This window comes from Leucoraja erinacea, chromosome 18 (assembly GCF_028641065.1).
Source record: "Leucoraja erinacea ecotype New England chromosome 18, Leri_hhj_1, whole genome shotgun sequence".
Taxonomy (NCBI): domain Eukaryota; kingdom Metazoa; phylum Chordata; class Chondrichthyes; order Rajiformes; family Rajidae; genus Leucoraja; species Leucoraja erinaceus.
The window spans coordinates 30,543,388-30,557,639 of NC_073394.1; the positions used below are offsets into that span (position 1 = coordinate 30,543,388).

The window sequence follows — 14,252 nt, forward strand, 5'->3', positions numbered from 1 at the left end:
TATTCATTCATATTATCTGAGGACTTAGTAATGAAGATATGAGGTCAGCAAATTGAACTCAAAATGTGTGGTGTTAAAATGTTTTAAAAGGTTTAAACTCCTGCCAACACCAGTTGCCTATTCAATTCCAAGGGTATTGTGAGATTTAGCAAGCAGGACTGGGTGGGCTGCACTGCACTTCTCCAGTAATCACACGAATGGTGTTGCACTATGAGAGAATTTTGAATTTTGAAATTCAGAATTATATTACAATCGTTTGCGGGAGCTAGGTTATTTATCCCAGGTTCTCTAGCATTTCCCCCACTCCCCTCCTGCTCTATCTTTTAAAAACGACTCACTCCTCCAGAAATCTCTGCTCTGTCTCAGGGCTTCATTCTTTATGATATGTTGTGCCATCTTTTATACTTTAAACATTGTTGTATTAGTACACGTCAGCTCATTGAGCCGGGACCACCAAACTTTTCCTGTTTCCTTCTATTTTGCTCTTTACTCCCACTCTCATTGCCCTTCAATGCTTCAACTGCTTAGTTGTATTATTTTTTTTTAACTCTTTCCTTCATTTGCTGACAGGCTTGTTTCTATTTTCCGACTACGCTCTCTTTCACTTTCATACTCTGGATCAGATTCTCTGGTACTTCATAAATTAACTCCTCTCTCGACACATCTGGATTTTTTGTTTCCTTTCGTCCACTATGCATTCAGTCTTGCCCTCCTGCAGCAGTTCAAAAGAAAAATCCTCAACTCTGCTTTGATACCATTTATTTTGCAGAGAGGACTGATGGTTATTACTGCTTACTTTCAAGTAACTTTCTTTGGTCTGAATAATCCTGCAACATGTTGTCCATATTCTTTTTCATTCTTTGTCTGCTTTTGCAACTACTGCAGCATCAAAGCATGCAGCTTGCCTCTCACTTCAGCAGGTAAATTCAAAGTGGGCTGCGGCACTGAGCCATACCAATCAAGAAGGAACACCATACGAGCCCTGGGTCAAATGCCTAATCTTAGGCGAGAGTAATGAGCATCACAATTGGTCTCATACCCTGGCTGGGTAGAAAGAAAATTAATCACACAGGTTCCCCAAACCAGTGATCTTTGTCAGAACTTCTGTTACAGGAGATAAGCAGACCTTGTTGCAGACTGACTGGCTAGGAATGTTGCTAGACGAGACAGCAGATTAGGTAGACTTCAGGCTATGATCGAGAATGCTGCAGAGATCAGTATTATTGCACCAGGAACAAAACCAAATGAAAAGTAAAATGACTTGAGGACCCAAAAGATCAAATGAAGACAAATAACACCAGCAAATATAACCACACAAGGGCAGCACAGTGGCACAGCAGAACAACTGCTGCCTCACAGTGCCAGAGACACGAGTTTGATCCTGACTACGGGTGCTGCCTGTGTCAGTTTGTACGTGCTCCCTGTGACCATGTGGGGCTTCTCCGGGTGCTCCAATTACCTCCCACATTCCAAGGTCATGCAAGTTAATTGATTAATTGGCTTCTGTAAATTGCCCTTAGTGTGTAGGACATAGAGGTAGTGTACGGGTGATCGATGGTCGGCGTTGACTTGGTGGGCTGAAGGGCCTGCTTCCACGCTGTGTCTCTAAACTAAACTATTCCACAAAAAAAAGATAAAGTTGTCCTCCAGTTCAGTGCAAGGTAATTCTGCATTGACAGAGGTGTAACATTGAGGGAGAGCAGGGTAGCCTCCAGAGTCCATTCGCCTCCTTGCCATTTTCAGTATTTTACTATGTTAAATTGTTCCCTTGTCTATACTTGCTTGTAATAGCCATTGTGCTTCCTGATCAATGAATCTACAATTGGTCAAGGAGGGAAAAACATCAAAATTGGCAACTCACTGCAAGCGGCGGAACTGGGGCAATAGTTGGGGTCAAATGTATGATTGTGGGAAACATACATAGTTTAGAAGAGTGGATTGGTACATGACAACATTTACTCTAATGATGAAAGGAAATAAGAATGAAAATATAACCCCAACACTAAAATTGGTGGCACTATGAACAAATTTAGGGTGGCACAGTGGCGCAGCGGTAGATGCTTCCTTACAGCATCAGAGCCTCGGGTTCAATGCTGACTATGGGTGTTGGTCTATATGGACTTTTGTACCTCCAGATGTTTTCAAAACATTACATTTATTTAACGGTGATAGCTTTAATTTCACTGTTGTGTTTGGAATTCAGTAGGTTAGTTTAGTTTAGATTAGTTTAGAGATACAGCATGGAAACGGGCCCTTTGGCCCACACCGACCAGCAATCCCATTACACTAACACTATCTCACACACACATGGGACAATTTACAACCATACCGAACCGATTAGCCTACAAACCTGTATATCTTTGGAGTGTGGGAGGAAACTGGAAATCCCGTGACGTTTGTAGGTTTTTTCCGGGATTTCCATTCCAATGGCATTTGATATTATTTACAAAGTAGACATTGGGAAACTGAATATTTCTATTCCATACCCCTCTTCCATCAGGTTCTGAGATCCTGAAATTCCTCTCAGTGGTTTGTGACAAAATGAATATTTTTCCATTTTCCCATCTCAATAGACCCTGAATCCTGAATTCATCAATAGTCCTCCTCCTATCTACACCATAGTCCTCACTCTTCAGGCTCGATGAATGATCCAAGTAAACCCAATATAATATTCCCCTATCACAAGGATGTGTGATTTATTGAATAAACATTATCTCACAATACTCTTACCAGGGTCTGCAAGATCCTATAACACTACAGAAACCTCTGTCAACCCATTCTTATTGAGACCTGAGTTATTAATTCACTGCTTTTTAACAAGGTCTACAGATCATAATTTGAAATGATTAAGTAAGGTCATGAGGTCATAAATGATAGGAGCAGAATTAGACCATTCGGCCCATCAAGTCTACTCCACCATTCAATCATGGCTGATCTATCTCTCCCTCCTTAACCCATTCTCCTGCCTTCTCCCCATAACACCCATACCAATCAAGAATCTATCTATCCCTGCATCAAAAATACCCATTGACAGCCTCCACAGCATACTATGACAAAGAATTCCATAGGAGAGAAAGTGCAGTGAAATTCATAAATGCTGCACCAAATTCTCCATAATTCCACTTTTAATAGATGAGCTAGACATCCATGTAATCCAGCGACTTTCAGAATGTTGCCACTCCTTGTGTAGGAGTCATTTTCTCCTGTAATGCAGTACTAGAGATTGGTTGTGACTTGGATGAGGCAGTGGATGGATGGGAAGCAGCTTTGTCTTTGTATTTGGGTGCTTGACGGATAAGTGCAGTATTGTTTCAGTGTTGATCTGTGCTAGGGTTTATTTCCAAACCACTGACTGGATATAACATATATCTAAAAATGGTCGGCACACTGTAATGGTGATCGTCAAGTGCACCAATTTATTGCTTTGGCGTTGTCCGTTAAAAGAGATTGTGCACTTCGGTGGTGCACCTTGCATCCAATATTCATTCCTTTGAAATTCCCTTTTCAAGGACCAATCCATGCCAAACAAATTGCTTAACTGAGTCAGAGGGTGGTCGATCTGTGGAACATTGCCACAGATGGCGGTGGAGGCCACGACTTTGTGCATTTTTAAAGCTAAGATTGAGAGGTTCTTGATTAGTAAGGGCATTAAAGGTTAAAGGTCGTGAAACGGAGAAAAAGTAGATCAGTCATGATCGAATGGTGGAGCAAACTTGATGGGCTGATTGACATAATTCTGTTCCATGTCTTCCTGTCCAGGGTCTTGTATCCCTCCATTACTTACCTATCCATGTACCTGCCTAATTTATTTTTAAATGTTGTAACCCCTATCTCTACTCCGTAATCCGGCATCTGGTACCATGTGTGCACCACTGTCAATGTGAAAAGGCTCCCCCCCCCCCTAGTGAATATAGTATTGTGGCTGTTCACCTTATCCACCCTTGTGGTTGTGATAAGGCCCCTTGTGATTTCATATGCACCCGTAAGGTCACTATTTGGCCTCCTAAGCTCTAGAGAAAAAATTCCAGCCCAACGTTTCAGCCTAAATTATTAATATAAATAGAGAACAACAGTGGACCCAGCACCAAAACCTATGGCACGGCAGTTGTTACAGGCCACCAATCTGATAAACAACCCTCTATCACCACCCTTCAAGCCAAGGTAGGAAACAATCCTTTGTTTCCAAATCCTTCAAAGGCATTTGACAAATTGAAGTAATTCAACTATTTGGGAAATCCAATTACAATGAGAATGCTTCTTTAGTGTGCATAAAGCCTTTGAAATAGGTACTTACAGTCCAGAAAACACCATTTTGGAGACAGCTTCTGTGAAGACAAGGTTCTCGACTTGTTGCCATTGTCCTCCTGCAAAGGGACAAGAAAGGAACCCTTTAGTACATAAAATAACTTTCTTTGTGAACATAAAGTACAATGGGGTACAATGTTGGTTTTATTGTTCCCATCTCTAAGATGGAGAATATATTGGACTTGAACCATTCCGAGCCACACTGGTGAGGAGAATGTGGGTTTTATGTTCTGGTTTGCCACACATCCCCTGTAGATCAAGGTAGCCCACAAAGATTCCCTGTCCCAAAGAACAAACCACTCTATTGGCTGTTCCACACATGGATGTGGCTGCAGGTAGCATGTTCATAATGTGTTCCTTACAGACGTTAATTAGTTTGCTAAATCTTCCACTACTTGGCATTGTTCAAAACAGAAACAAGTGAATTCACGACAGTGTCAAAGGGTGCAACACAATGCATAGATCAAAACCAGGACAAGACCAACATCAAGGCAAGAAGACAAAATCAATAAAGAAGCCACAGGCATCCAATGTAACAAAGGCAACAAAACAGGCCAACTATTTTGACTAGATCAAGCCAGTATGTGTGAAGTGAAAGTAGTACAAATGAGGGAAATAACTGTTGATTTTGAGGCTGGCAATTGTTCTAATAGCATCATCATCAGATTCTCAGGATTCAGATGGTGAGAGGGCCTGGATTATATTTCACACATTTACTGCTTGTACAGCTGAGGCTCAGTTTATTAAATGGGATTGGGCAGCAGTGGCGCTGGAGAGTCTCCTAACACTACTACACTGAGGAACACTTCACAAAGTGGATGTTTTTTTTTATTCCTTTATGTTGGTTTATGATCTCATTTTGTGTTCCAAGGAGAAAAAACCTCAACATGTAATGTTCTAGCATCAAAGAGGTCTGGCCACTGACAAACAACAATGTTCTTGTACCATCGAACACATGCAAACCAACCTCCCACTGATCACATGCAAATGGCGTTTACATAAAACAGCCCACACAACTGACTACAGCAGCCCTTGCCTGCGTGCACACAGGGAGATGTATTCATGCTCAGTTGGGAAAAGCTTTAGGTGCAGATCACCACATGCCATCAAGCGATGTCACAAACCTGCAGCATCAGATGCTGGAGCGGGGGATGGACCAGGGGGAAGTCCTGTGGAAGAGTAGAACATCTTGCATTGCATCAACAACTGAGGGATATTCTGTACCCATCCTGACTGAATTTTGTTATCTCAAGATCGATACAAATACAATACATCAGAAGTGTCTTGCAAGCAGCAGGACAAAGGTAATCAGACGTAGACATTTTCAGGCATCTTGCAGGAATTAGTAGCACTAACCAAGCTCTTCCTTAGCAACCGATGTTTCGTAGGATGTGGCAACTGTGGCAACAGGGGGACGGTGGGGGGGGGGGGGGGGGGGGAGTGTTTGACAAGGGGTGGGTTGTGATAAGAATGGGAAGAGTCTGCCAAGAAATGGGAAGGGAGGTGGAGAAACATGAAATGCAGATAATAAATAATAAATAACTGAATGGGTCGTTCCTTCTCTCCAGAGATGCTGCCTGTCTTGCTGAGTTACTCCAGCTTATTGTGTCTATCTTCAGTTTAAACCAGCATCTGTAGTTCCTTCCTACACAATAACTGAAGCTTGTTAGATAGCAGCTCTGGAGCCCTGGGGATACATTTTATTTGGTCTGAGAAAATAAGAAATAGCAGATTTCTAGCAAATATCAGCAAGGGGAGCAGACTTAACCCCTTGAGCATGTTCTATCATCCAAGAAGGTAATGGCCCATTTCCTTGAAGTTACTTCATGTCTAAAATTCTATCCGTCTTGTTTTTGAATCTTGTAACAGAGCTTCATCAGCTCTCATGTGTTCATACATTCCACAGATTAACTACACTACAGTTGAAACGTCTTCTCATCTCTTTCCTGAATGCCCAATCTCTCTTCTTTAGACCATGCCACACTTGAGGGCATTCCAGCTGGAGCAAGATCAATTCCACCTCTACCCTACCAAGCCCCTAAGAATTTTCTATTGAAATCATGTTGACTATTTGCATTTTCCGAGTACTCTGTTACTATTTCCTTAACACTAGGTTGCAGCCTTTTCTACATTACTGAAGAAGGGCATCGACCCGAAACGACACCTATTCCTTCGCTCCATAGATGCTGCCTCACCCACTGAGTTTCTCCAGCATTTTTGTCCACATTACTGATGTCAGGGTAAACATTCAATGCTTCTAGATTTTCTCTTGCCTTCCTCTCTGATATAGTGGGATTACAGTTACCGACATCAAACTAATGTGAGTTGCTTAAACATCTGTGAACGTTAGGAAGATGACCACCAGTGCATTCACCATCTCCACAACCACCACCTTCAAACCCTAGGATGTAGGTCATTAGATTTCTCAGCCATCCCAACATTTAAGAAACAGTTAGACTGATACATGGATAGGACAGGTTTGGAGGGATATGGACCAAAAGCAGTTAGTGTAGCTGGGACATGTTGGCGGGTGTGGGCGTTAGGCTGAACGGCCTGTTTTCACTGTACCACTATGATTATATTAAACTTCCTCCATGTATGAATGCTTCAAAATCAAGTGGTCGAGTTTTATTGCCATATACTCAAGCATAGAAAATAGGTGCAGGAATAGGCCATTTGGCCATTCGAGCCAGCACTGCCATTCAATATGATCATGGCTGTTCATCTAAAATCAGTACCCCTTTCCTGTTTGTTCCCCGTATCCCTTGATTTTGTTAGCCCCAAGAGCTAAATGTAACTCTCTCTTGATAACATCCAGTGAATTGGCCTCCAGTGCCTTCTGTGGCAGAGAATTCCACAGATTCACAACTCTCTGGGTGAAGAAAGTTTGTCTTCATCTCAGTCCTAAATGGCCTACCCCATATTCTTAAACCGTGACCCCTGGTTCTGGACTCCCCCAACATGGGGAACATTTTCACTGCAGTTTCAGTAAGTGAAAATCTAGCAGGCAAGCAGGATGCTTTCACCAACCACCCCCATTTGAAGGCCACTATCTTCCACCGCTTCTACTCAGTGCTTGGTACTTGCTTCCAGCAGCCACTGGTTGTCCTCCAGGATGCACCGAGCCGCAGGCTGGTCCATGCCAGTCACTAGGGCAAATTTGCCGCAGAGACTCTCACGGCAGCGGCGCAATGCTTCCAACACCACCGATGGCCCGGACCTCTTGCACTGAGGCTGCTCCATGACCGGAGCTGCAGCAAGCGACTCGCCAGCACGGCAAACACTCGCCAGCTCCAGCTCCCCGTCCACATCTGCCCCCGCCGCTGCTTCTGCTTCCATCCCTCCATCTGCCCCGGCTCTCCAACACCCACGACCAGGTTGCTCAGAGCACAGCAGCGCCTCATCCAAAGCCAGAAACATTGAAACATGTCTAGCCAAAGACAATCCCCGGCCCATGATCCACATCTGCATCAATAATATGCAAAGACTCTTCTCTTTGATAAAGAGTGTTCCAACGAGTCATGGCCATGGGAAAAAATATTTCATGTTTTAAAATGTGTAATTTTAGAGGTGCAGCATGGAAACAGACCTTTCAGCCCACAGTCATGCTGATCATCGATCATCCATTCACACTGGTTCTATGTATTCCCAATCTTTCAGCCACTTCTTGCACACTGGGGGCAATTTTCTTTTTACAGAGGCCAATGAACCTACACATCTGCATTTGGGATGTGGGAGGAAACTGGAGCACCCGATGGAAATTCACACAGTGACAGGAAGAATGTGCATACTCCACAACGACAGCACCTGAGGTTAGGATCATACTCGAGTCTCTGGTGCTATGAGGCAGCAGTTCTACTAGCTGCACCACTTTTGACCAGTGACCGTTGATTCTCACTCTTACAAAAGGATACATCCTCACTACACCCCTTCTGTCAAGACTGCTCAGGTTCATTTATATCTCAGTCAAGTTCCCTTTTGCTCTTCTAACTTCAGTGGATGCAGGCCAAGTCTGTCCAACCTCTCCTCACATGACAGCTGTCCATTCAGCTAACATCACCTTTCCCATTTTGTGCACCTATGGAAGCTGTTATAATCTGTTTTGAGGACTCTTTTTGGCCTTCTCTCACATGCTATTTTTCCTTCCCTAATCAAAGCCTTGGTTCTCCTTTGCTGAACTGTAAAAATGTACTAATCCTCAGGCTTACTGGTTTTGGGGGGGGGATGATATAAGCCTTTCCCTTTGATCTAATACTTTCTTTAACTCCTCTTGATAACCATAGCTGGACCACTTTTCATGTGTTTTTTTTTCTGCCTTGAACAGATACATGCAACTTGTAAATTATAAATTAAATATTTAAAAAGTTAGCCATTGCCTGTTTACTGTCTTACAACTTTTTGTAAGTACATTTTTCCAATATATCATGAATAACCAACTCACACCTCCTGCCTTTGCGGATTTTTAATATTTAAATTTAAGTGCATGGTTTCAATTTTCATTAAATTGCATGATCTTTATATAAAATTCTATCATTTTAGGATAATTGTCCCCTTAAGCTTCCTTAACTATCAGATACTCACAGTACCAGATCCAAAATAGCCTGTTCCTTTGTTCATTCCTCACCATAACAAAACACAAAATATAGAACAATCATTTCATCTTGCCATAAATGTATCCTCCACACTAATGTTAGATGTGGTTTGCCCAGTCTACATGTAAGATTTTCCACTATTACTGTATTAGCCTTGATACTAGCTCCCTAATTAATACAATGCCTTGCATGACATTCACTACTGACAAATCTCACCAATGTTTGCTGCGCTTCACTCTTGCTCAGCCCATCCAAACCGGTCCAACCTCTCGATTTTCTGAGCAAGGATTTTTCAACTTCACCACCTTTATTCCATTCATTAAAATTTGGGTCACCCCACCTCCTTTTCCATTTTGCCTATCTCTTCTCAAAGTTAAGTAACCTGGAATATGTAACCATGTCTCTTTAGGATACAAGATCGCAGCCATTTATTTTTATTTGCACCCTACGTTATCTACCTTATTACAAATGCAATGGACATTCAGATAAAAAGTCTTCAGTTTTACATTGGTGTCATTTTTCCCTTCTTGGACTCTAGGTACATTATGATACCCGCGTACAACGCAACATCCTGAAAGATTTTGGTTGATGTTACCCACTCTGTTACCCAGCATTGTTGCATTCTCCTTTCTCTTTAAGTTTGAAATGTCCCCTCACCAGACACGAACCCTCTCCCCCACCCCAACAACCTTCACAAAAATTATTGCATTTAAGGTCTTCCTTTGGTCTTAGTTATGAGAATTGCCACTCAATACTTTCAAGTAAAGCTTGCCTAAATGGAACAGCTCCCGCTTTCCCTGTGCTGAACCTGGTGGCCCACAAATCAAAACTCAATTCTCCCAATACTTAAGCATCACTGATCAAATCTACCCAGTGCCTGTTTGCATGTGGCTCAGTTAGAAATCAAGAGATTATTACTTTAATAACATCCGGCACAAACCTGCTGTTAGGCTGCAGGGAACCATCAGATGTCAGTGGGATTTGAAGCTGGCTCCAGGACATTAATGACATTTTCGCAGCATCCTGGTTAAAAATCATCACCCACTTTGTATCTTTCATCAATTTCCAAACAACTGGACCTAAACATTACTGATTCTTCCCAATGAGCAGATCCCGGTTCACCGTATTTAACTCTCCCAATCCCCCATGGGATTTGGAACACAGCTTAACCATCTCAGCTCTAAAGGCGAGGATTCCTCGGCTCTTATCTCCCTGGTTTCAGATTGGAAAATCCTTCCTAGAGTGCAGTGTACTGAGTTGCACATGACAGGTTTGCACCAGAGATATGACAAAAGTTTTTTGTTTGCGTTCTTGCATATCCTATTATAATGCACAGCACCCCATAGGCTTTTGTAACATCCCTTTAAGCTTGATGTGCTACTTTCAAAGGTGTGTATGTGAACGCCCAGCTCCCCTTGCATTGGGCATAGCATTAAAATGGTTTAGTTTAGTTAAGTTTATTATTATTATTGTCAAAGTAAAAGGCTGTTTGGTCGTGTGCTATCCAATCAGCGAAAAGACTAGACATGATTACAATAAAGCCATCCACGGTGTACAGATAAATAAAGATTTGAAAGAGTGAAGCAATTGTACTGAATGATTGCAGATCCACTTCTACACCATCTTGTTCCTTTATATAACCTCTCTAGAGTGGCAGAGGTAGAGTTGCTGCCTTACAGCACTTGCAACACCGGAGACCATGATTCGATCCTGACGAAGGGTGCCGTCTGTACGGAGTTTGTACGTTCTCCCGGTGATCGGGTGGGTTTTTTCCGATATTTCAGTTTCCTCCCACACTCCAAAGATGTGCAGGTTTGTAGATTAATTGGTTGGTGTATGTGTAAAACTGTCCCTATTGTGTGTAGGATAGTGTTAATGTGCGGAGTTCACTTGTCGGCGCGGACTTGGTGGGCCGAAGGGCCTGTTCCCACGCTGTATCTCAAAAACTAAAAATTATGTGCACTCTTCCGAGCAAAATCTATCAAACAATTCCCTGCGATAAACTTATTCTGCTGGGTGTGAATCCATTTCATGGCCTCTTAAACACTCCCTAATTTTAATTCCCTTTCCATGTCTCGTGCAATCTGCAAATTTGAAGCTCCGTTCTTTCCTCCTGTATTCAACATCAAACACAGCAGTGATCCTACGGCTGAGCCCTGGGAAATACCACTGTATGCTTCGCTCTGATGAGCAAGCGCTCCCCACTGCCCTTATTTCAATCCCTTAACCAGTCATCGTGATTTCTTATCCATGTCAATAAAAAAGACACATTGACATGAAAACTCTTCATTTTCAAAGGCAATGCTCCTCTTAAGTCAAATAAATCTGATGATCAAAACACTGGAGCTGCCAGAATTGAGTTACGCTGAAAGCTTTTTCATAAAGGTGACATTAGGTAGTTCTACGACTGAGTTAATTCTATGAATATTAACAACAGAAACAAGAGATAAGCAAATACGAGTCTTCTGGACCTCAGGGTGCATGTACCGTTCTGCCCTTGCATGGACCCGCGTTCTAAAGGGACATCGTCCGCAAACTGAAATTGCTCAGCATTTCATTCTTCCTGTACTTCATATTCTCCAAGTGTTGTTCAGAGAAGCTAGAGTGAGACATTTTGTAGAGGGTGTTTTCCTTCCTGGGGAAGGATGGGGATGTGAAGATGGAGGGGAAAGGATGATCTCAAAATCCTGGAGTTTCTCTAGAGTAACTTAGGTGGATTCATAGTTTGGGAATGTTTTGCAATTTTTGCAATTACAAGAAGCCATATAGTCTAAATTTTGAAGATAGACACAAAAAGCTGGAGTAACAGCGGGACAGGCATCATCTCCGGAGAGAAGGAATGGTGATGTTTAGGGTCGAGACCCTTCTTCGGACATCTAAATTCTAATCAGTTGAGGATATGTGGATGCTTCTTGGATACTGGATACAGAAGGGACTGATTCTTAAATTCCCAGAGGCAATGGTTACAAAAAGTCCTTACTCTCAATTAAAAAAAAGCATTTCTTTTAAGTTGGAAATATATGGCAGTTCCATTCCTTCCATCTCCATCTGGTTTACACTTGCTGTGAATCAATAATCAAGAGCTCAGTAAGCTACCTGTGCCCAGGTCTGCACCAGTGTTGACAATATTTAACCCTGACAGTGCTCAAGTGTATCCTCTGGAATAACCCTCCTTGGTCTTCACTCCATACCTCCAGGGTCAGACCAGAGTATGTCCACCTCTGTTTCTATCTTTCCACATAACCTCACTGTCCCCAAGCAGGATAAAAGGTTAATTCCTGGGGTGGTGGGACTGTCATAAGCTGAGAGAATAGAGCAGCTGGGCTTGTACACTCTGGAGTTTAGAAGGGATCTCATTGAAACATATAAGATTGTTAAGGGTTTGGACACGCTAGAGGCCGGAAACATATTCCCGATGTTGGGGGAGTCTAGAACCAGGGGACACAGTTTAAGATTGAGGAGTAAGCCATTTAGAACGGAGACGAGGAAACACTTTTTCTCACAGAGAGTGGTGAGTTTGTGGAATTCTCTGCCTCAGAGGGCGGTGGAGGCCGGTTCTCTGGATGCTTTCAAGGGAGAGCTAGATAGGACTCTTAAAGATAGCACAGTTAGTGGATATGGGGAGAAGGCAGGAACGGGGTACTGATTGGAGATGATCAGCCATGATCACATTGAATGGCGGTGCTGGCTCGAAGGGCCGAGTGGCCTACTCCTGCACCTATTGTCTATTGTCTAAAACACTCTAGTGCTCCAATAGGGACTGATACTCTTCCAGCCACCAACTTTCCTGCAGGTTTCTGGGTTTCAAAAGCACTGCTTACTTTGAGCATTGCAGCAGCAATACCAACAGCCATGACAAAGGGTGGTGGAGAGTAAACCTCCCCATTGCCACTGGAGATTTTCTGTAAATCCCCATTAAATCAAACTGAATTCCAACATAATGAAATGTGTTATGTGTTAGTGTAACAGTGAGTTATATCAACCCCTCCCACCACCCCCTCCCCAAAACAATAAAGCAAAACAACCATCCCAAGACGTACCTCCTGAAGCCTCTCGATGTGAGTGCGGCAGATCTCCAGGTTACTATCCCCAGGGATGACGATGATGCCCAAAGGCACAGCTGAAACAGGTCAAAAAAAGTATTTGAAACAATGCACATGTCAAAATGTGTCGAGCCAATTAACAATAAAAAGACTTGCAGTCAAATTGCACCAAATACTTTACAGATGAGCATTTTCAAAATGTACTAAGTATAACAATGTAGGAAATACAACAGCTCACAGGATAAGACTGCACAAACAGAACCGCGTTGATTATTTGCTTTTATTGGCTCAAGGGCAAATAGCATTCGAGACATCAGGAACTCCTCCGGTTTTCATCAAAATTATGCCACTTGCTCCTTTGCATCAATCCCAGCAGTGCACGGGACCTCAGTTTACAACGTCATCTTCAGCAGTACTGCTCAAGAGTCCGTGCTGGTGGTGATCAAAGTCCTTGGGTACTACGTGACCCAATCATCATCTGTGGGTGCTCTCAACTAAACAATGCCTGGCACAATTTTCCCTTGTTGTTATTTTTTTTTCAACAATTAATCGCTACAATTTCAAGTTTTATAACAAGGTCCAAATATTTAACATCTACTAAATTTAGTTTAGTTAATGGATACAGCATGAAAGCAGGCTCTTCGGCCCATCGAGTTCACGCTAACCATTGATCATCCGCACAGGTAGATTCATGTCATCCCACTTTTGCATCCTGCACAGTAGGGGCAGTTTAGAGTCAGGGTCGAAGCAGAGTCTTTGGCACTGTGAAGCAGCATCATTACTACTGTGCCACTGTGCTGCCTACTACTTAATTAATTAACAAAGTAATTAACTACTTAATTCCGCATTGCATTTAGCAATGAAGAGATTTTTAGCATTGGGATTCTCAGAAAGATTGTCAGGCTCCACTGATGGTTTATCGATTTGTATGTTCAATAATGGCAGAGTCAATAACGGCAGCTCCAGCTGGAATAGCGCCCACAACGGTCACTGCTGCCTGTTAATGCGTGACCAATGGGCAAACAGGCATCAGTGCCCCACAGACCCTGGAACACAGACCTTCCAATGTGGAAGTGGAAGTGGCTGTCGGTTACATATCGACGTGTCCAGACCTAGCCGTGGTTCAGCATCCGACAGCAAGGCTCGGGTTTGCACAGTGAACAGGGGGAAGCCACTAATATATCAATGCTGCTCTGGAAGCTGTGATATACACCATCCAAGCTCAGACAGCTGTCAACATTATTCCAGATACCACACCACCCAAGTTGCTCTGGTGGCTCTCCAGCAGCTTGTTGGGCCAGGTGATGGCTAG

At 42.9% G+C, this 14,252-nt stretch overlaps 1 protein-coding gene across 1 annotated transcript in view; it reads right to left on the bottom strand.

The window, feature by feature from the left end:
• dgkza (diacylglycerol kinase, zeta a) overlaps positions 1–14,252 on the bottom strand; it is a 263,694-nt gene that overhangs the window by 132,299 nt on the left and 117,143 nt on the right. The window contains exons 23-25 of the mRNA XM_055649718.1: positions 12,938–13,017; positions 5,430–5,474; positions 4,295–4,364 (exon numbers count right to left, since the gene is read on the bottom strand). Coding sequence (XP_055505693.1) covers positions 4,295–4,364; positions 5,430–5,474; positions 12,938–13,017 — 195 coding nt within the window. The remainder of the gene's footprint in view (positions 1–4,294; positions 4,365–5,429; positions 5,475–12,937; positions 13,018–14,252) is intronic.